Source organism: Chaetomium fimeti (genome assembly GCF_033439085.1).
Source record: "Chaetomium fimeti strain CBS 168.71 chromosome Unknown B0H64scaffold_15, whole genome shotgun sequence".
NCBI lineage: Eukaryota > Fungi > Ascomycota > Sordariomycetes > Sordariales > Chaetomiaceae > Chaetomium > Chaetomium fimeti.
Window position 1 is genome coordinate 53,337 of NW_026944343.1, and position 21,508 is coordinate 74,844.

The 21,508-nt window shown below is 57.7% G+C and overlaps 6 protein-coding genes across 6 annotated transcripts; 2 read left to right on the plus strand and 4 right to left on the minus strand.

Annotated features, from left to right (window-relative positions):
* Nucleotides 1–465: 465 nt before the first annotated feature.
* Nucleotides 466–2,419, minus strand: B0H64DRAFT_421193 (uncharacterized protein; the record flags this gene model as incomplete). Its single annotated transcript, XM_062805522.1, has 3 exons — nucleotides 466–874; nucleotides 972–1,611; nucleotides 1,687–2,419. The coding sequence occupies 3 exons, from the start codon at nucleotides 2,417–2,419 to the stop codon at nucleotides 466–468; spliced, it is 1,782 nt and encodes a 593-aa protein (XP_062653642.1).
* A 1,116-nt stretch (nucleotides 2,420–3,535) lies between these two features.
* Nucleotides 3,536–9,410, minus strand: B0H64DRAFT_332713 (uncharacterized protein; the record flags this gene model as incomplete). Its single annotated transcript, XM_062801065.1, has 6 exons — nucleotides 3,536–5,337; nucleotides 5,978–7,946; nucleotides 8,043–8,204; nucleotides 8,256–8,588; nucleotides 8,677–9,271; nucleotides 9,328–9,410. 6 exons carry the CDS (start codon nucleotides 9,408–9,410, stop codon nucleotides 3,536–3,538), a joined length of 4,944 nt encoding a protein of 1,647 aa, XP_062653643.1.
* Nucleotides 9,411–10,554: 1,144 nt separating this feature from the next.
* Nucleotides 10,555–11,029, plus strand: B0H64DRAFT_447435 (uncharacterized protein; the record flags this gene model as incomplete). Its single annotated transcript, XM_062807000.1, has 4 exons — nucleotides 10,555–10,602; nucleotides 10,666–10,683; nucleotides 10,757–10,868; nucleotides 10,923–11,029. 4 exons carry the CDS (start codon nucleotides 10,555–10,557, stop codon nucleotides 11,027–11,029), a joined length of 285 nt encoding a protein of 94 aa, XP_062653644.1.
* Nucleotides 11,030–11,868: 839 nt separating this feature from the next.
* B0H64DRAFT_413483 (glycoside hydrolase) lies at nucleotides 11,869–13,183 on the minus strand. Its single transcript, XM_062804977.1, has 4 exons — nucleotides 12,886–13,183; nucleotides 12,473–12,832; nucleotides 12,299–12,406; nucleotides 11,869–12,193 (listed from the first exon to the last, which is right to left on the minus strand). Exons 1-4 carry the CDS (start codon nucleotides 12,938–12,940, stop codon nucleotides 12,015–12,017), a joined length of 702 nt encoding a protein of 233 aa, XP_062653645.1. The 5' UTR covers nucleotides 12,941–13,183; the 3' UTR covers nucleotides 11,869–12,014.
* Nucleotides 13,184–14,318: 1,135 nt separating this feature from the next.
* Nucleotides 14,319–15,624, minus strand: B0H64DRAFT_413485 (necrosis inducing protein-domain-containing protein). The gene has a single exon (XM_062804978.1). The coding sequence runs from the start codon at nucleotides 15,256–15,258 to the stop codon at nucleotides 14,452–14,454; it is 807 nt and encodes a 268-aa protein (XP_062653646.1). The 5' UTR covers nucleotides 15,259–15,624; the 3' UTR covers nucleotides 14,319–14,451.
* A 1,835-nt stretch (nucleotides 15,625–17,459) lies between these two features.
* On the plus strand, nucleotides 17,460–19,624 carry B0H64DRAFT_350887 (mitochondrial carrier domain-containing protein). Its single transcript, XM_062801445.1, has one exon. It carries the CDS (start codon nucleotides 17,586–17,588, stop codon nucleotides 19,164–19,166), a length of 1,581 nt encoding a protein of 526 aa, XP_062653647.1. The 5' UTR covers nucleotides 17,460–17,585; the 3' UTR covers nucleotides 19,167–19,624.
* Nucleotides 19,625–21,508: the final 1,884 nt, after the last annotated feature.

Consider the following 21,508-nt stretch of genomic DNA (forward strand, 5'->3'; position numbering starts at 1 on the left):
GAGGGGAGGTCCGGAGATGTGATACATGGGCGTTCGGCGGCCTTCTTCGGGCATGAGAAAAACCGACGGAGATAAGCCTAGGGTAGCCCTAACACGCGAATCTTGCTCAACTCTCACTGCACTCAGTCATGGCAATACTCCACGATATTTTGCAACGCCAGATCTGGTACTCCCATGCCCACCGGGCGACAGCCCCTTCGATGCAGGAAGCCCGATCGATACCCCTGGCGTGATGCGCCCGGGATTCGTATCCCGCCGCCCAATCAGCTCGGGGTGAGGCGCAACCACCAGCCCACCGGTCAACCACATCTCGACCAACTTTCACCTGTTTATTGAAGCCACTGACCTGTATTCCATTTTACGTGCAGCCCATCAGCGCCATTACGTCTCGACGCAGGAAACAACCCCCTCCCTTCGTCGCCATCACCACCACCATTACCACCACCACCACCACAAATCCCTCACTCACCGTAAATCCCCAACCCACCCCATCACCTCCCTCCTATCATCCACCACCCGCGCATACTCCAACAACAGCCGCAGCACATACACCTGCATATCCTCACGGCGAAGCACCCTGCCCGCCCACTCCCTCCCCGCCATGGCAATCCCCTCCGCAACACCATCCCTCCCCGCCTCCCCCACACTTCCACTCGCCCCTCCACCACCACCACCACCACCACCCCCAACAAAATACTCCAACACCCCATACCAATCCCCAAACCGGCTATCCATCGGCACGAAATGCTTCCACGCCACCAGCCTCGCATCGTGCCACTCGCGCCACAGCGTGGCCTTTATCGGCAGGGACGTGGAGCGCAGGAAGCCGAGGGTAGCGGCCGCTGAAGGAGTTGCCGTCGATGTCGGGCAGGTACTTGTGGCGGAACTGCTCGGCCATGGGCAGGGGCGGCGCCGGCGCGAAGTAAGGAGAGGTGTAGTTGCAGCTGGGCCGGGTGTCCGGGTATAGGCACATCAGGTCTGTGAGGGCGATGGAGGTGGTGGTGGAGATCCAGTCAGCGAGGGCGGGGGTGGAGGGGGAGGGGAGGTGGTGGTGGTGGTAGCGCTTGTCGGGGAGGGCGAAGTTGAGTGGGGGTTGGGGTGCTGCTGGTGAGGATGATGATGATGCGGCGAGGCGGAGCTGGGTCGCGTTGTTCATGGCGACGAAGCGGTGGCGCTGGAAGGCGCGCCAGTTGGTGGGCCGGTTGGTGCCTCCCGTCGCGACGCCGCGCCAGATGGCGGTGGGGTCTTTGGCCGACCACGGGATGGAGGCGCCCTCGGCACCCATGAAGCGTTCCTCCTCGTTCCAGTACATGGGCGCTGGGAGGAGGATATCGTTGTTGACGGCTAGTTTGGAGCCACCGAAGATGGGTAGGAGGGACTTGGTCGCCGACACGCTGATGGGTTCGACGAAGATTCCCTCGAGGGCTTGGAGATCTGGTTGATGGCAAAAGGTGGTGCTGAGAGTGTAGTTGGCTACGTACCCGTCTTGCATATGCTCCAGGCTGAAGGGGCTGGCGATGTTGGGGGTTTGGTCGAAGTTGGTTACGACCGCGGCTTTCTGGGCTGGACTGTCTGGGGGGCACCCGCGGCGGGCAATGAGCCAATAGTGCTCTGCAGACGGGGTTAGCATATTGCTTCGCGTGCTTCGCGTGTCGAAGCCGCCACGAAAAGACAAGGTGAGCTTACTCTCATGCTCCCAGGTTATCTCCCGAGCCCCCCCTTTCTCCAGTGACGCCTGTCCAAGCGGCGGCAGCTCCCCGAACTCAGACACCACCTTCTTCACATCTGCCATCTTCCTGGTGTTCGCAGCTTCGTGGATATACTGGTCGATATCCTCCCACGGCACGACTATCCTCGGCTCGTCCATCGCATTAAGAGCGAGGTCCATATCTGGGAGCAAGTGCTCAATCGATTGGATCATATCAAGCCATATCTGCGTCCAGAACCAGCCACTCCCTGTTGAGGCCTTGTGGTCACGAACTTCGATGCGCATCTCGAATTCACGGGCGTCCCTACGGATCTGTGCTGGTTTGAGCGCCCAGAATGGCTCAAGATCGTGGTATATTTGGTCCCAAAAGTCTTCCACGATAATTGCGTGCCTTTCCTTTGCAAACTTGTGCCATTCGTCGAAGCCTGGCGGCGGGTGTCGGCCACGCCGTTTTCGATAAGCGGCGGCTGCATCTGGGAGGGTCTGGGTTTCTCTGGATATCGTGGTCGCGAACTCTATCTCGGCTGCCTTGATCAGCTTATCGATCGGGTGTTCATTCGAGAAGTACAGCCGACCCAATGGCGTGGAAAGTAGCAGTGGGCCGATTAGTGAGAAGTCGATGGGTTCGGCGAGTATGTATAAGGTGAGGGTTAGCAGGAGAGCGGCTATCACGTAGCGGAGGACTGTTGACGGCCGGCGAGGGAAAGCCATATTGCTAGGTGATCATGGCGAGGGAGGACAAGAGAAGGTTGGGTTATTGCGGTCCCACGCCGAATGGGAGGGTCCTGAATGTTTGGCTTGTCGGCCGTTTGTCGTTGAGTGGGTGTGCGTCAGAAGGGAACGAGGTCGGTCGATCTCTGCGTCAGGTTAACTGGGAATTGGGGTGGAATACTTGTAAATTCGGGAGCTGGATTTCGAAGGTAAAAAGAAAGGAGGGAAAGAGATGGAAGAGGTGGGATGGAACGGAGGAAACGAGTGGTGTATAGTTAGCGCAGTGCGACGAGCAAACAAACTGGAGATAGAATTACCGAAAAGTCATTGTACAAACTTGAACTTTACTAATCGGATATTACTGTGTACCACAAGCAACCACGAAGAGTGTGCCTGCCGTACGGTACCTGCTGTCAAATGCCGGGCAGTGAACGGGTCGATGCCGTGACTTACACGCGAGGACCCTGCATTCGCCAATCTGGATTAGGGTCCCACAAATCGATCTACCAGGAACAGCATCTCAAGCACAGTGTCATAAACACAGTAAGCAACAGCGGCATCGGTTGTGCCTAGGGTCAGCTTCCCGAAGATGGCCGTTGAAAATAGCCGGGTATGAAATACGATACGGAAGGAACACTGGAAAGCCGGGAGGTATACAAAATGACGAAAGCGGTTTGCTACATGCGTTTGTGGGACGTTGCTTCGAGTACACAGTTTTGAGACAGTGTTAGCGCCTGGCCAGGAACCAACTCAATTGATCCTTCGACCAGTCGGTGATATTCTCACAGCCCGAAGGTCATGGATGCTGACAAAGTGGCTTAACGTGTCTAACACGGGTAGGTAATAAGGGAGAGAGGACTGGAACCCACCGACGGGCGGACATTGTCGTTGTAAACACCGAGGAATTAGCAGATCCGATCCCCACTTCGCCCTGACGAGATCAGCTGGGAGGGGTGATGTGTGTTGGTATCTAAGCTGTAGGTTGTATATACGACCATCTAATTTCCGTCTCCTACCGTATAGAAACCAATCTCCACGATGCCGAAAAAACGCCGGTTGCCCATATATGCTTTTAGTACAGGTATCTATCATCTCACTTCACTCTGAGCTAACATCTCACTCGTTTTGAGCAAACTGCCGCCCCTCCTCTTCCATATCCATATCCACGTCCTCGAGGGTGCGCGAGACCAGTTCCGAATAGCTCGGCCGGAACGGCCAGCTCATCCACGCCTGGGTGACCTCGACCAGCTGGTCCTGGGACATGGCACGTGCGGGCAGCTCGGGCAGGCCTCGGGGAACGCCGTCGCGGCGGGGATCAAACAGGCTCGGGCAGTGGGGCGCGACGCCCTGGCTCGCGCCGGGCGCGATGGTGTCGAGCGACTTGCTGATCGGGTCGATGGGCCGCTGGCTGAGCCCGCGCAGGATCAGGTCGAACGTGTCGCCGCCGCGGTTCGACTGCTGGCCCATGTCCCGCAGGATGGACGGCACCGCCTTCGGCTGGATGTCTAGCAGCGTGCAAGGGATTTGGGGGAAGAAGTCGCTCGGGGCCGCGCGTAGGGGTTCGACGTAGCGGCGGTCCCAGTTTAGGATGGGAGGTTCATGCCGCAAGACGTGGAGGTTGTCGCGCTGGAGGAAGACGTCGCTGCGGAAGGCCTTTTCGAGCTTCTCGATTTTATCCGTCAATGCGCAGGCGACCGCGGCGGCCTCCTCTTGTAGCTTCTCGTCCGCGCCAGCGTCGATGTAAGCCTGGACAATCGCATCGTATTCTTTCATCAAATCGACGACGAAGCCAGAGCGCCTCGTAGTATGGGTTTGTAGGTACTGGAGGGTCTTGAGACGCTTGTATTCCGGGGTCTTTTTTTCGAATTTCCCGTCGGAGAACTTTTTTTCCAACTTTTCCAGCTCGGCTATAAACGGCCGCCCGACGTAGCGCTTAGTGTCGAGCGCACCGGGCTCGTTCAGGTCCGCGACCGCTAGGTAGTCCAGCACGTGCTGCGGCTCCCGCCCGGGCGGCATCTTGAATCCGTTCTGGCGCATCCGTTCGAGCGTTCGCCTCGTGCTCTCGTGGTCGAGTGCTTCGTCGCGGCGGAACCAGGAGGCGGATCGGGCCGCGGCCGCGTCTTCGGCTTCGGCGCCGACGATCTCGCAGACCCAGTCGGTCGATATTTCGGCCTCGATGGCCATCTTCCTCCGCCGCTGCACGGTCCGCGGCAGGACCGCACCCTTCTCGGAATCTTCGGTCCATATGAGCATGCGAACGAGTCCGTACTTTTGGAACACCGACCCCGGGCGGATCGCGGCGAGCAGCTGGAAGAGAACGAGCTGGGCGAGGCTCTCGAAAGATCGAAATTTTCGTCTCGGGTACATGCACAAATTCACGGTGACGAGGAGCGTGTCATTGCGCTGTGGTGTCTCGTCGTTGGCGTACCTGCGCTCGACCTGGTGTGGTAGCACTGTCGGGTTTAGGATTTTGTTCAACTGCTCCCAGACGATGCCGGACTCGGGAAGCAGTTTGGTGCCGGGCTGCTCGAGCAGCGGTGCGAGGAACGGTTTGTAGTACTCTTCGTCTGGCTCCATCAGGACGTGCGAGCGCGGTTTGAGCACCTCGTGAAGCTTCTTGCTCCAGATGCCCACGCCCGGGAAAATGTCGACGAGGTCGCAGCCTTCGTGGCGGGCCAGGGTTGGCTTGAGGTACTCGATAACGTCGTCGCATAATTTCTCGTTGACGATGTTGACGCGGTGCTTGTCGCTGTTCACCCCCTTGCGTTTCCCCCGCATCACAGACCAGGCGCCCGTCGTTGCAAGCTTCTCGGCGACCGCATTCTGCGACTTCATGATCGCGCGCGGGTTGGGCCTTTTAGCTGTGGCAAAGTTGGCCTGCTGCGCGGCGAGGCAGCGCGTTGCTCGCGGGACGAGTGCTCTGCCCACATGGCCGCGGAGTGCGTACATGGGGACGAAAGGCGTGTAAAAAGAAAATTGACAAGACACGGCAGCACCGAAGAAAGTGATGGGTTGCAGCAAGCCCATGTCGAACCCAAAAAGTTGAAGTTCTGCCGGCGGGGGTCGCTGGGCCTGCAGCCCGCGATAAGGGTTAGGGTGACTTGGTATGGAGCCACCGGAGCCCCACGAAGCCCCCGAACCACCCAGCACAGTGCATTGAGCAGGAGCCAAAGCACCTCCAGCCCGAGTCCTGTATCAATCCGAATCATGTATCAAGCTAACAACAGTCCATCGTATTCCGGTTGCAAGTAAAAATAACCAAGCCAAATATGGAATCACCCCCAAAGAACGCTTAACAAACCAACAAAAGAAAAAAAGAGATTCCGAGAAGCCCGATCATCTTACACCTTCCCTAGACTTACACAGCCAACCCAGGCCCAACCCCAACCCCCGTCCTCCCATCCATATCCATCTCCATCATCCCCGCCCTCCTCACCGGACTCAACAACCCGCCCCCCACGCTCGGCAACGGCAGGGTCAACTCCTCCGGCAACCGAAACCGCGGCGTCCCCGGCACCCACTCCCGTTCGCGGGGGTCCCCCTTCCCGCCACCAGCACCCACCCCCACCGCCGCCGCGGAAACCGAAACCGCCCCAACGGGCGTAACCGGATCCGCGGCCCCCCGCCGCCTCGCCACATACGACTCACTCGCCGCCAGCCTCGCCAACTTGCGCAGCACGCGCTCCAGGCGAAACCGTGCGCCAAACACCGGACTGAGCCACCCCGCAACGGCGCCCGCGGAGGGGGCCGCGTGCTGCGCGACGATGACGTCCGGGTCGTAGGTGCCGAGCAGGGAGGTCCAGCGCTTCCAGAGGCGGAAGCGGTTCGCGGCGAGGGTGGTTAGGAGCTGATGTTGGGGGAGGAAGTAGCGGAAGGGCTGCGGGGCGAGGAGGTGGTGGAGCAGGTGGGTTACGGCGTAGTGCAGGAGCGGGTAGGAGGACATGATCAGGTGGCGCTGGGAGGAGACGGTGGGTGGGGGGTGCCAGTGGAGGGTGGTTTCGAGTTTGAGGAGGGTGGGTGAGGTGGTGGAGGAGGAGGAGGGGGTGGTGGTGCTGGTGGGGGGCTTGCGTCGGCGGCGGGAGCCGTGCCCGAGGGATTCAAAATCCCGCATGTTGAGGTAGGTGAGGCAGGCGCGGAGGAGGGTGTAGTGGGTGATGTCGAGGAAGTCGGCGATGGGGAGGGTGGCGGGGATGGAGGGGTTGCCGGCGGCGAGGCAGGCAAACCCTCGGCCGGAGAGAAAGAAGCTGCGGACGGAGGAGTGGATGGTGTGGACGCGCTGCAGACCTAGGGGTTCGCTGGCGGTAGATTGGCGATGAGGGGCGTCGGATTTGAGCTCGAGGAGGCCGATGGAGCGGGCTCGTAGCCAGCGGTGAAATTGGTAGGGCGTGTCAGAGCTGATTTCGGAATTTCGCAGTTGACGGAGCTCGCGCATCGAAAAGGGCTTGCCGATATTGAACGCCATGAGCGGGCCAAACTGTTCAAAGAGGGCGAAGGAATTGGGTTCGGTGAGTCTGACGGCGAGGAAGAGGTCGTTGAGGCGCATCGGCTCGGCAGCGAGGATCACCCACTGGAAGAGAAGAAGGGATTCGGCTCGCTCCCTGTCGTTCAGAGTCGAGAGCATCCACTCGTACAGGCCATGAAGGTCGCCGGGGACTTCCTCCAGGGTGTACTCGATCATCTCCTGCGTGGCGCCCTCCATGATGGCGGCATTTAAGATGTTCACTACGATTTCCGCCCATAGGAACACGCCCCCTGACTTCTGTCCAATCCGGATGACCGTCCGATTCCGTTCTTCCCACTCGGCAACCAGGTTCAAGTTGACATACCGCAGAACGTCGTCGGCGTTGCGTAAATGCATGGGGATGCTGATGACGTTCTCCTCCTCGATGATCTCCGGATGGTAGCCGCTCGCAACGCAAATGCTGAAGTCCGAGTTGTGCGCGAGATGCGACAAGCGGCCTATCAGCTCGTGAACGTAGCTAGGGCATGCATCATCTGCAATTTCGACAAAAATGAAGGCTCTCCTGGCCGTTATCTCGGCCTTTTGGTTGACATAATAGTCGGCAAAGAACGAGACAACCTGCGCGTCGTGGAGGGTGCGTGACTGGTTGTAAAGCGCCAGGAGCGCCTTTCGGAGACGTGGATCGTGAAGGAACAGCTGAGAGAGAAGGCTACGGTAGACGCCGGCTAGACTTGTGCTCTGACGATTGGATGGGTCTTTCGTCCTATCGTCGGCCTCGGCCGTGGCCCAGATGAACGATGCGCCGGCTGGGCCCCACTGACGCTCTAGTCTTCTCCGTATGGACCTCAGGAGAACTGTTTTGCCGCATCCGGACTCTCCCCTGATCCAGAGGATTTTGTTCTTGTTTGGCCCGTTTCGGTGGTGCCAGGTTTGGAAGTCGTGCAGCTCGTCCAGCCAGAGGCAGGTACCCGGGTAGGCGGATGGCGGAAGGGTTTCGGGGGGTGGGGGTGGCAGTTGCGCCAGGGCCGAAAGACATTCTATGCTTGTCAGTTTGGTCTTTCTACGCTGCGGACGGTTGCTACTCACCTGTTTCCTTGACGTTAAGCACATGGCGCTAGAAGCCGTTAGCTTTGAACCCAACCTCATCCGAGGCGAACTCACCCCATCCTCCTCCGTGGTGATGAACGCCGCCAGTGTCTTGGCTAAAGCACGGTATCCCTTGTCATCCGCAGATCGGAACTGGCAGATATTGTCATGCAAGGCACATATGGTCTCCGCATGCTCTCTGGGGTCACCAATGAAGCTCGCAAGACGCCGGATTGTCTGTTCTCATTCAGCAGGAGCCTACCTACGATTCTGAGCGGGTTCACTCACCGTTTCCGCCCTGAGCTCCGGGTACGGTTGGGTCGGAATGATTGACTCTTGAAACGTCTTCACCTTGAAGTTGTAATCATTCCACAGCCGTACAAACGTCTGACGGCCAAGCTCCACCTGGGCGGTGTTGGTCCCGCACAGCTCCTGGAGCACAGGGTCGCTGGGGTCGATGAAATCGCTGGGCAGGGTGGCGGTCGCCATGCTCAGAATGGCATCTCCGAGGTTGCAGTGTTCCGTGCCACGATGCGGACTGCCGAGGAATACGACGGCCGACGTCGATAGCAGGATGCCCTTTAAAGGCCCATCGCGTTCAGCTTCGGATAGTCGGAGGAGCTAGAGACGTCAGACCAGCAAGCGGAAAAGTCAGGGTGACCATTACCTCCTTGACCAGAACTCCCCCAGTCGAGTGGGCAATAAAGACTATTGGTCGTGCCCCCACGCCCAACTCAGCACGGGTGCTGGCGAGCTCAACCAGCAGTTCCTCTGCATGAGCAAAGATGTTACCCTCGTCGCGAACGGGCTTCTTGTCGGCTGCCGGCGTGTGATAGCCCCAGGTGAAAACTCGTGCATTGGGGCATGACGCAGGCAGGAACTCGAGTGGCCAGTATGCTTCGACATTCTGTTCGGCATACCGATCGATGCCGATGGGGTCAGCAAAATTGGCAGTCCCTAGTTTCGGCGGCGACATTGTTGCCGCCTTTCGCATGAACCCCCTTGAACCACCGAAAGAAACCGGCTTGATGGGCTCGGCAAAGCCATTGAGGTTGAGTCTGGATGATGACTTGGTGGAGTTCTTCCAGAGCAGTGTCCTGGACCTACTCGGCGGTCGGCGTGCGTTGGCAAGTAGGGGTTCGGAGTTTGAACGTAGCAACGGTGTTGATGGTTTTGTTAGCCTTCTCTTGATGCCCGGGTAAGGCGCGGTCACGGTCGCCTTTGGAGCCGTTGGCGTGTGTGGTTGTGACTCGAACTTCCATGACTGAACTGGATGTCCCCCGACACCATGAACAAGAACGATGCTGTGCCCACCGCGGTCAGTAGCGCCCTCTGGAAATTGCAAGACACTGTTACCTACTCAACTGCTGGGTCGATGGGCCAGTCCGGCTCATACAAGAGCGTAAGACCGACCGGCTTGATAGCGTCCTTTTTCACCTTCATTGTGTCGCCGCCTAACAGACATCACACTCCACATGAACTGGACGATATTACAGGGTCAGGTTGCAGACCAGGGACATGGCACGAGCAACAATTTAGACATACGGCCGCACCCATGGTGGCAGGTATGACATCAAAGACCGGGGCGCAGCCGTAAAGTGTCCCAACTTTGACCTCGTCGAGCCGTTGGCCGGGCCGGTCGTGTTCGTGGTCACATATCACCGTTATTATTATTAGCTTTCCCGTGCCGCGAATCACAACGGAGAGACAGCGCGGTAAGCTCTTATGAAACGCCGGTGGCCTTGCCAGTGCTTGCTCCACAGTGTTTTGCCTGTTGTTGAAAGGGTGGCCGGACACGGGCCGGCATGGCCAACTCGTCAACTGTGCCGCGCCTTGCCTCTTTCAGGCCACGAAGACCCGGCCACTATAACCGAGTCGGCTGTTTCGCTGAGTTGGGAGGGAATTCTCGAGGCGGTTTCTTAACTCAACTCGAGCAAGAAAGGAATGGACTTTTTGTAACGTATATCGAAACAATGCATGAGGGATGATCTCGAAACGCTGGAGGAGCTCTGGCCACCACCGTCGCATCCGACAGGGGGGGCTGCAGCGCAGTCATTGTCATCTGTAACTCCAGATTACACAGTGCTGATGTGCATCGGGATACTGGTATCGGCGCGAGGAATTGAGAAGAAAATAAAATGGAGGAAAATGAGAAAAAGGAAAGAAAAAGCTGGAGATGCTGTCGGCCGGCGGGCCGTCACCACCGTCATGCCCACCCGCAATCTTCATCGCCAACGGGCCAATTCCCGACGCGCACAGACCGGCCAACCTAAGCAGTGCCGGTAAAGTGCCTCGAGAGTACTGTGTAATGGAGGTGTAGCAACCAATAGATGTTATAGCGGTACGAGTCTGACTTGCTGGGCTTCGCGTGGGTGGTGTTGGCCAGTTGGTCGGCGCTGGGCGGCGGTTGGGGAGAGAGCGCTGAGCGGCAGAGCAGGGAAGCTTCCAAGTCGACTTTGCCCCGCTTCCACGTGGGCACCAATCCCACTTTGTGGCGGGCTGCACTGGAGAGCCGCCGAACTTTTTGCGCCAAGCATCGACAACCTCGAATGCACCGACACCGCAGAGGCACGCAAAATAGCCCATGATGGCGCCCTGGGGCCGTTTGTTGTGGGCAGTGGTTCTACGACTTGAGGTATGTTGCATGACTTGGTTGGCTCCCTTTCCCGGAATGCCCCCGCTAACTTCCATATCCCAGAACGTTCTCGTCAATCAAGTACGCCCTCCGTCATGAACCCCACCGTGGCCGCCTTCGTTCTGTCTCGTCGCTGACCTTTCGCCCTCGACAGATCCTCCGAAGCCCAACCTTTCATCGAGGCGTCCGCCGGGTGCATCGCACCGTCGAAGATATTCGCTACGGCCGTGATCCGAGCGATCCGCTGCGACAGGGAGAGGCTACAGGTAGGGAGAACTTAGGTCGTCGAACCTAGTAACTAGAAGCTGACACGCACGCAGCTGAGCCGAACCGATCCGGCAACTTCATCAAGTACTTTATCGAGGAGCTGCGGAACCAAGCCCGCGGGAAGCCAACAAACCCTCCTCCGGGACCGCCGAAGAAGTGAATACCGGCGTGTCACGACGACAACTCACGATTAGGACTCGGGAGGAACGAGAGCGAGCAAAGACATTCGATGTTATCATCACTCATTCCGTGGCAAATGCCCGTCGCCAGCCCGCGCCGCCGCGTTCACGTCCGAGGGCCAGCCCTAGCTTCTGGGCGTTTCCGGCCTCCACCCTCAGCAGTTCCGCACGCCCGTAACCCATGCTCGACCTCGACTTAGGCCTAGCAGTTCGGCCCCGTTGCTCGAACCACCCAACCCGAAGTGACGGCATCGATTATACCCGAGCTTCCGTTCAGCCCATTTCGGGTTACATCTGAGTCGGGCTCCAAGGGAAAACCGCATTGACGGCGGGTTGGATGTTCTTCCTTGACTGTTTCTCGATAACCGCGATGCTAGCGGTCATGGTCGCGAGGTTGGGCATTGTTGGGTCTATGTCCGTAACCTCTTAAGAAGGGTTCAACATCAGGTGGCGTATCTGTGAGACTCGGGACTCGGTCAACGGGTTTGGGAGGGAGGGGAGCGTGGCCCGGGTGCTAAAGTTGCCGGGCTCAGGATGAGCTGGGCGAGTGTTATGGTCATTGTCGCGCTCGCCATCGAATATACGAGAATACATGCTAGGCGGCTCGACCACAAAAACAGGGAACTAGCCATCTCATAAAACCGACCACGGATAATGTGGTGATAAGCCAAATACCCATGTAGCGTCAATCGTCCTCGGCGAGATTAAGGAACTGTGATAAACCGAAACGGAACCATGATGGGCCAACGCTGTAAAAGCCACGGTCATTCAAATGTCTCAAACCACTGATCTTCTTCACTGGTTCACGCAAAACCTGAAGTAGGATATTTGTGATGATTCATAACCAGCGTAACCATTCCGTATATACAAGACTGCGACCACAGCCAGCGTAACTATTCCTTATATACAAGAAAGAATTCGTTAACCCAACCACCCCACCCCTCGCCCAACTTAGTCTCAACCAGCCTAGCACGAAACGACGGCCGGGCCGGGGTTGACGTAGCTGGTGGGCGTGGGCCAGTACAGCTGGAAGTGGATGCCGGGGTCCGACGCGCTGTAGGCGCCCGGGAACGACACCAGCGAGCCCGCGTTGAGCGAGCCGCTGCCGCCCGAGACGGAGATCTGCGCGCAGGAGAGGTAGAACTCTGTTGGAGGGGGTTGTTAGTCGTTGTTCTGTTATGGTTTCTTTTTTTCTTTTTTCTTTTTTTTGGGGGGGGGGGGGGGGGGGGGGGGGTTGGAAAGGGACGTACGGGCACCACCGACGTTGCCGGCGCTGTGGAGGCCGATGTGCTCGACGCGGAGGAGGTACTCGCCGTCCTCGACGCAGCTGGGGATGGTGACGTCGACCTCGGTCTTGCCTGTAGGCGGGGACGGTTAGTTAGTGGGGGGTTTGCAGAGATGTGGGCTGTCGGGGGACAACGAACCATCGCTGGGCCAGGTGAGGGTGCCGGTGCCGAGGCCGGACGGCCCGTCCTCGTAGATCTTGAACCAGACGGCGCCCTTGCCGTCGAAGGTGGCGGCGGTCTGGCCCGACGGCACCTTGGCCATGTAGAAGTGGGTGGGGCCCGGGTGGCCGATGGAGGTGTCGACGGTGAAGCCGACCTTGCCGCCGGCCTTGACGGCGACGGTCTTGGCCGCGCCGGTGCCGACATCGCGCTCGTAGCAGGTCATCTTGGAGCTGGTGACATCCTCGATGGGGCCGTGCGAGTAGTGGTTCTCGGTGATGCGGATCGTCTCCCACTCGGCCGAGGTCACGCCATCGACGATGGTCTTGGGGAAGGTGTCTTGGTTTGTTAGTCGGTGGATGTGAAGGAGAGGCAGAGTGTGGAGGACTCACAGTGGGCCTGGGCGCCGGCAGCAGCCAGCAGGGCAACGGAGGAGGTGAACTTCATCTTCAAGGTTTGGGTATTTTGACAAGAGGTCTCTTTGGTGGAGTGGCGGTGCGGTGATCAACTGGAGATCTCGAGGATCGCGTCTGCACAGGTCTTTATACTTGTTGATCTCCCGCTGACCACACATGGGATTGCAGGACTTCCATCCCCTTCCATCCGCGGTACCCCTGGATGCCCCAGGAGAGAATGTGACTGTAAGTTCCGGACCTCGAACACGCCATGTCTTGGAAGTGTCATTTGTGGAAGGAATTTCTCGATCCCAAGCATGCTACCGAGATGGAGGGCTGCTCGGCGGCCGGAAATAGATGAAGACCAATGGGCCTGACATGCCCAACCCGGTTTCGAGATCCCGGTGCGGTGGTGGATGCGAATGCTCCAGGCCGGCGGCTGTTGATGGTGTGGGTTCTCCACAGTCGTCGCCAAACCCGGGGCAGCCAGCGTTACATGCGGCTTTTGCTCCCGAACTCTTGCCCCTTTCGGCCAAACTGGGCACCAGGGGGGCACCCGCAAGGACGAAACAGCTTGGCATCCTCCGTGCTGGCAACGAATGAAAGGGGCTAATCGGGACGCCCGCGTTGCAACCCGGGTACTGGGTCGCGAGACTTCGGTACAAGGCCTTCCATGGTTCCAATTCCGGGTATTACCCCGTTGTCGATCACAACCCATTGGGTCGAGATGTGGGGTGGCCTCCGGTGGTGATGGCACTGATGGGGTTCGAACACCCAAGAAAGAACAAAGACGAGACGGAGGCGTCGCGCTTGGCGAGCAGCTGGCGGCAACGAAAGCGCTTGTCCGCCATGGCACACATGGATTGAGCTCTGGGCATGCTTCAGTGGAGATGTCACCGGAGATCGAGGCACGTCTCACCGAGCGTCCGCTTACTGCGGGCGTAAAACATGTTGCTCTTCCCGCGAGATACCAACGGGAGAGTTCCCCTCGGGCAAGTCCCGGTCACAAGCTGGTTCGGTATCTTCGAACCGAGGAAGTCGCAAGTTGTTGTTGAATCATGAGAGGAGTCGAGTTCAGGATGGTGTGTTAATTTCTGACACGAGTGGTCAAAACCGGAAGGAAAAGGGTGACAACTGACCACTGGCCGGCATAATCTCGTTGGATGGTGTCGGGGGGACGATGGCTCCAAAGAAGTACCCGAGGTGCATGCGCGTCTGCATAGGGACCTCCCTAGGTAGGTACCTGCACCTGATACCTGTGGGATACCACCCTTACAACCGCCGCGTCCTATCTGGCTTTGGCGCACACTGCGGTTCCGCCTCTGCCGCTTCTTGAATTATCAGGCACCTGACCTGTTGTCGAAGACGCGCATGGGCGTGGTCTTCCCATACTCCGTAGCCTACCTCTGCTATCCGGCTGCCACGCTGCCCACAAATTCACCTCTTCAACACGTCAACCCGAAACGACGTCTTCAGTCTTGCGATGGCTCAAAGATCAGATGCCGTAAATGGGTATAGTATATTGACATTGTAGGACTATTTACAAAACCGCTCATCCAACCCTCACGGGTTCCCCGGCGACCCAACGTCCTGGTTCACGTCAAACGTGACCTGACTCGGCTTCGCCTTTTCGAGGTGGCCGGCAAACGACGAATCCTTGAAGCCGATCGTGGCGGAGCCGAAGTCGTGCGCCATCAGCTTGTCCCTGATCTCGCCCGAGGGGAAGCCGTTGTAGGAGACGAGCGAGCCGCGGAACCACACACCCCTGTGGTTCTCGATGCCGTCGTCGGCGGCGTTGGCGAAGCGGAAGGCGTGGGTGCTGGCGCCGTCCTTGTGGTAGACGATCTTGGGGTGCTCGCCGTCCCAGCGGACGTCGCCCGCGGCCTTGATCTCGAAGCCGCCGTGCTGGGAGGCGCCGACGTACTCGGCGCGGCCGGACGCGTCGCTCACCCACACGGCCACGTGCTCCCAGTCGTGCGTGTGCCCCGTGCTGAGGAAGTTGGGCACCGCCACGTCCTTCTCGAAGTAGTACCCGTACAGGTACACGCACCACCCGTTGTTGCACCGCTGCCGCGAGTACACGTTGTTGTTGTCCAGGTCCGACGCGTCCCGGCAGTCGCTCGACAGGCCCGTGAACTGGTACGGCAGCCCTTGCACGATGTTGCCCTGCGCGTCGATGGCCGGCACGTTGTAGCAGCCGTCCGTGTCGAAGTCCATCGACGGTTGCCAGCGGAGGTCGTTGGCAGTGGCGCGCTGGGGGAGGGCAGCGGGGGGGTTTGGCGCGCGGGGGAGGAGGGGAAAGGAGGGCGCGGCGAGTGTGGAGGGGGCCGCTGCCGCGAGCAGCATCAGGGCGGGGGAGAGTCTTGTCATGGTGGCGGACTAGTGGTGGTGGTGGGATGTCGTGATGCGGTGTGAGTATCTCCCTGGTGGTCAGGGTTATCCCCGGACAAGTGCGTGTCTTATACCATCCCGAGATCTGCGGTATGGACAACAAAGTTCCTTTTTTCCTCCCCTCCTTTCCAACCCCCCCAGCCGATCTTTCGGTGGATTTTCACATGGTCACCTTGAGCTACTCCCAAAATTCTCGTCGGTATGCCATGGCTACATTCAGCCCCTTCGAAAACGCTGCCGGCATGTTACGATCAGCGAATCCCATTCGCCTCTTGGATAGGAGCTTTGGGGGAAACGGGAAGGTGGTTGTGGTTTATGCACAATCTCCGCAAACGGCCCGCGGGGCTGTTGCCTGTGCCGATCAGAAGACCAGTTAGGTTCGAGGTTGTCCTTCGAAGGTTGCATTTGTCCTCCTCCCCTTGGACCAATGGTGAGGGGGAGATCGTGGGGGTGGCCTGCCAAGCCCACTTCTTCACCCCTTTTTTCTACCAACTGCCGGCCACGATTTCGGTCTTTGGGATGCAATTGGGTACGCCACCTGCCAGTCCGAGCAAGGCTGCAGCCACAAGCCGAGACAACATCCCCTGGTTGGCACTCAACGGTAATGCGGGCGTCCGAGTCAGGACTATGATGTATCGATTAGTCTAGCCCCCCAGACCGAACCCAAAAAGCGTAAGATCATTCAGTAAGCATACTAGGAGAAACCGAGTGAATCCAGAGGACGAAGGTTGTCGGACTTTCTAACAAGGTGATGTGGGTTCCTTACAGCAAGGGCCACGTCCATATCTTGGTATCAACCAAATCCATCACTTATCTACGCGCCCTCAGTTGGAAATCATAATTAAACACAGTTACTGAGAAAACCACCTAGTCGGTTCTCAAAAAGGTATGTTTTCTGAGCATGGATTTATCATTTGGGTTCTATGATCAATCAATGGATTACCGGAGAGGTGATTCATCCGGTGTCGTTCGTGTACCTAGGTAAGTGGAACTCCCAATATGTAACGATAGGAGTGGCTGGTAGGGTGGGCATTTTATGTTGCGATAATTACCTAACTATGACGAGATCTTTCTATTACACTGACCCTAAGCCTTAGGTTCCCATTGAATGACTAGGTACCTAATCCTTGCATACATTGCAATCTGGATACTCGTCGGGCCTTCAAAAACGGCGATCCGACTACCCGCCAAGGGGGCTAGTCGGGTACGTTGATTCGGGTCACGACAATTGATTCGGATCAAACTCAGAGCCAAGAGGGGAGACAACCAACTACAATACTTTTTTATGAAAAAAAGCGAGAATCAGGAATTTAACATCAGGTATATTCATTCAGCATGTTTTAAATAAGGAAAAGATAGTTGTGATAATGTTTAAATTGGAATGGTTGATGATTTGGGAAGCCGGCTTGACTTGCACGTGACTGAAAAATGCCAAGATGCGAAAGACTTCCGTTTTGGTAGGATTCACTCGGAAATGGGAGTTACTGTGCCGTGATCCAAATCAATGGTCGTGACCCGAATCAACGTACCCGACTAGCCCCCTTGGCGGGTAGTCGGATCGCCGTTTTTGAAGGCCCGACGAGTAGGTGGTAAGTAGCACGTTCCCGAGTTTTTCGATGTTATTATTGCAGTGATATTAGGATCACTCGCTCTCCATTGAAATCTGAACTAGCCGTCAAATACATTGGACAGATTGTTTGGTCCCTCAGAGCGCTCAATTAGAGCTCAACAATAATCGGAAAATGGTCGCCTATGTTCAGAAGTTGGTCATTGATGCCACCTTCGGCTCACAAGATTAATCATCATTTCTTCACAACCCAGCTTTGATTTTCTGCAACTCTTGGTGGGATATCAAATTACGTTCATGTTTATATCACAACAACAGTTTTTGCTCTCCCGGCTCAAGGTTGCGCCTGAATTTGGGCTTCATTTCTAACATATTTTAATACCAGTAATCAAACCGGGTTTGATTTCCTTTTCGTTTCGACATTTTTCTTGTTTTGTTTGTTTTGTCCTTGCTTTTTGTTCTCCTCCCTCGCAAGGTGTTGGTCGACCAGCTGTCGGGCGAGCGGAACGGCTGTTCTCAGCTGGTAACTACCGTGTCCCGAACCGCCAGCGGCCGCCAACCGGGCCATTCCGAAACCGCAAAATCGCAAATCGGGCTTCATCGGCAGCCAACCGCCAGCACGCCAACGCATCTCACTCTACCATCGAAACCCAACTTATGTGTGGGTTCCAGCTTCAGATTTCACCCCGAAACCCACACATCGGAATCGCGAATAATAGACAAAAAATGACATCTCACCATGCCCTCCGCCAGCAACCGCAACCGAGGTGACGACTCGCCAAGTTCTCCAGCGTCGCTCTCACTTTCACCCGAACTTTCGAATACGCCTTCGCAACAGGCCGCCCTACCACACCCCAGCCTAGGATTCAACACTGGCATCCTCCCCGTCATCCCCGACGGTGCCCCGACCCCAGACAAAGCCCCCACCACTAATGCCGCAACGGGCGCCTCGGCCGCCGGCGTGCGCGCCTTGACTTCCCAGGCCGTGGCCTTCTATTTCCGCGCACCAGTTAAAGCCTTCTTCCGCACGCGCGTCGACTACCTAGCATATGCGCGCGCACTCCAGGAGCAGGAACACGCCGCGAGAAGCCTACACCAAACCGCCGCTTCATCTGCATCCTCCCCTCCCATAGCATCCACATTATCATCAGGGGCAACATCAACAGCCCCGCCAACCCACAACCCCACCCCCACCACTACCACTACCACCACCCCCGCCGCCGCCCGATGGGCCGACAGCACCCAGCGCTGGCTGCGCACGCGGCTGCGGTCCACCACGCCGGCGGTGCTGGCCTCGGCGGTGCGCCACTACGGGTGGCGGGTCGTGCCGGAGCAGATCCTGCCGCCGCTCGTGGCCAACGTCGGCGTCGGCGCCGTGCTCTACACCAGCTACCTGCAGATCCTCGGCCGCCTGCACCCCGAGAGCGCCCGCGCCACCAAGCGCGTCTACCCGCCGCCCGGGTTTGGCGACGCCTTCGCGGCCGGGTTCTTGGCGGGTGGGATTCAGAGTGTGGTGGCTGCGCCGTTGGATGCGGTGCAGGCGCGCTGGGATGGGGTTACGGGTGGGCGGGTTGTGGGGGATGGGGTGGGGAGGCCGAGGAGTATGTGGGCGTTTAGCGCGGCTAAGTTGAGGGAGATTGGGGTGCGGGGGGTGTTTTCCGGGTGGGGGCTGTCGTTTTTGAAGGATAGCATGGGCAGTGCGGTGTTCTTTAGCGTGTTTGAGTACGTCAAGGCGCAGGGGTACTACAACTTTGTGCGGTGGTACTACGGCTCGCTCAACGAGGACACCATCGTGCTGCTGTCGCGCAAGAGGCCCGCGCCGGGGGATGGGCCGCGCGTGTCGGAGGAGGAGGAACTCAAGATGCCGACTATCATCCGCCCGCACTACGCCATCGAGCCGGCCTTTTTGCTGCTCGCGGGCATGGGCGCGTCCATCAGCCAACAGGCCGTCCTGCACCCGCTGTCGCACGTCCAGGCCGAGCACTGGGAGCGGTTGGAGGCGCTGGATGCTAAGGCCTCCAAGCTGCGGCGCGAGGTGAGGCTCCCGGACACCCCGCATAATCCAGCATCGCGGTGGCGTATGCTCAGGGCGTACCGTGATGCCTATCGGCTCACATGGACAGAGTGCATGGCCGAGGCCGAGGCGGCCGGTCTGGGGATGCGCCAGTGGCTGTACCGGGGCTTCTGGTGGAACACGGTTCGGCAGGTGCCCAGCACCAGTGCTGGTCTCATCATCTTCGAGCTGGTGAGGCGCAAGTATGGGTTTGGGGGAGACCAGGTGCGGATCAACCGCGACGGTTATGATATCCTGTTACATTAGATAGATAGACATTTGAGTTTGGGCGAGGCGTTGGGGCACTAGGTGGGATAGATTGGCGGAAGACGGCGTTGTGACCCTCCTCTCTGTATACTCTCATCGAGGGTCCAGGATTCACTTTGTTAAGCATCGTCGGAACGTGTAGCTTGTCGAGTGGGAGTGGCGATTTACTTTACAGTAGACCTATATACCTATATACGTTCACACACTTTCGGGGTTACCGGACGAAAACGCCCAGCAGCTCGGTAGGTCCCTCCTTGGCGGCTTCGGAACTGCAAACTCCACACTACATACCTATATATATATATACATCTGCACTGAACCCCGTCGCTCGCTTCAATCTTAACTTAACCAACCGCCCTGGCGGATCATTCATGCAGCTCCAAGAAGAGACAGGCTTCGACAGCAATGGCGACATCCACATCAAGCGAAACCATGGCTTCATCAACAGATGGAACACCGCTATGGCTGTCGGCCTCCGACATAACCATGAGATCTCCTTTCTCACCACAACAACCAGGTCGCTCTCTCTCATGTTCTATACAACAAACTACGCCACCAAACTCCAGACTCCAATGTGGCAGCGACTAGCCTTGGCAAACGAAGTTCGCCAACGCCTAGATGATGGGAACGCCCGTCGCCGCGTTTCCCAGTTCCCCGAGTCACTTCTTCACTTCTTTGCCAAGCATGCAATGCCCTCGTCTTACCGGGCTCGGCGGTGTTGCACCACGACTCTGAGAAGTGGTCGGAACCCGGGACTTGAGAGGGGGGTGAACTCGTCGCGGTGGGACCCGCCTTCGAAACTAGGGCAACTATACGAAATCGGTCACGTTTGCCGAATTCGCCCAGACTCTGGACGTCGAGCAACTCGACGGGGTCTGGGGCCAAAACCTGTCCTGGCACAAAACCCACGGCGCCGGTCGGGATACCACCAGAAGGAGCTGGCGATTCCTCACAATGGTGGCGTCCTCAGGCAAATACCTTGTGAAGGTGACGCTGGGCAAGAGCGTCGAGTACACAAGGTCATACGTCGACCAGCGGACCTTCAACCGTGTGGTCGAAGATATCAAGGCTGCAGCCGAGGGTGGCGTCGTCGAGGTCGCGGTGGAGGAGTGATTGAGACCGGCCATTACCTGGTTCAACTTCTCGGTTGTATTTCTCGTTGTTGTCTCCGTACTTTTCCGGAATGGGCCGTGGCGCACCCGGACCCCGCCGCTGGGGAAGACCACACCGCCAACCATGTGTTTGGCGATAGCCAAGCCCCCTTCGACGGCGCGAAACAACTGGTTGACGACAACTATCCTGTTAGGTACCTCGTTACCATGAAACACGGAGACAACGAGGTGTATAACCGAGAGTATGCTAGCCAACTCTCACGCATGGCAAGTCGAGCTTGGAGGATGTCATTAACGACATCAAAGGTCGCGACGAGGAGGCTGCATCGACTATCGCGGCGGCGATGACGAAGGCGGGCGAAGGTGCCACAATGAAGGCGGTCCAGATCATGCTCGCGGCGGCGCTGCTCACAGCGGCCCTCAGCACCGACCGAGAGGTCGCCTCAGAGCTGTGCCAGCGCCTTCGGGACTCACTCCATCCTGACGAGCTCTCATTCGAGCGTCTGATAGATAGCGAGACTAGGGTTCCACCGAGCTGGCGACCCGCCGCGGGTCATGGCCGCGACAGCGGAAACCAACACGCGAGGTACGTGAGAAAGTGTTCGGGAATGAAGTGCTTTATATTACGAAGCAGTTCGGCGTCGTCCTTAGACTTGCGGAGCCTCGCGGGAAATTCCTCGCTGTCGACTATAGCTTCGAGCAGGAGCTGGAAAGGGGAAGCGGTTGGGACCAATTTGGCGGAGCCGAGCGTTTCCACGTCGAAGATCCAGTCGGCCTTCTTGGTTGCGTTATCCAGTTCTTGAAGGCTATTGCGGATGGCGCACTTCATATCGACATTCCCATCGAATTTCCGAAGTCTCCCCGCGGTATCAAGCTTGTTTTCTTGAACGTGGTCGAGGCGATATATGCTATGAAAGTCGAAATGGGGATAGAAGTATAGGCGAGGGCGAGCGTTTCCACGCCGAAGAGGATGCAGCTATTACCGGGATAATAAACAAGATTACACTGTGTAGAGATTGGATAGCTTGAGATGGACGGCATAGTTTGGGATGGACAGCACGGGTTAGGACGGACGGTGTCTTTCCATCCTACGGTATAGCGTCCGTCTTATCTTTAGGACGGATACTACCTTAGGATGGATACTATTTTAAGACGGATACTTCGTTAAGACGGACGTTATAGAATGGGATGGACAGTTACTTCATATACTATTTTATCGGATAGCCCAAA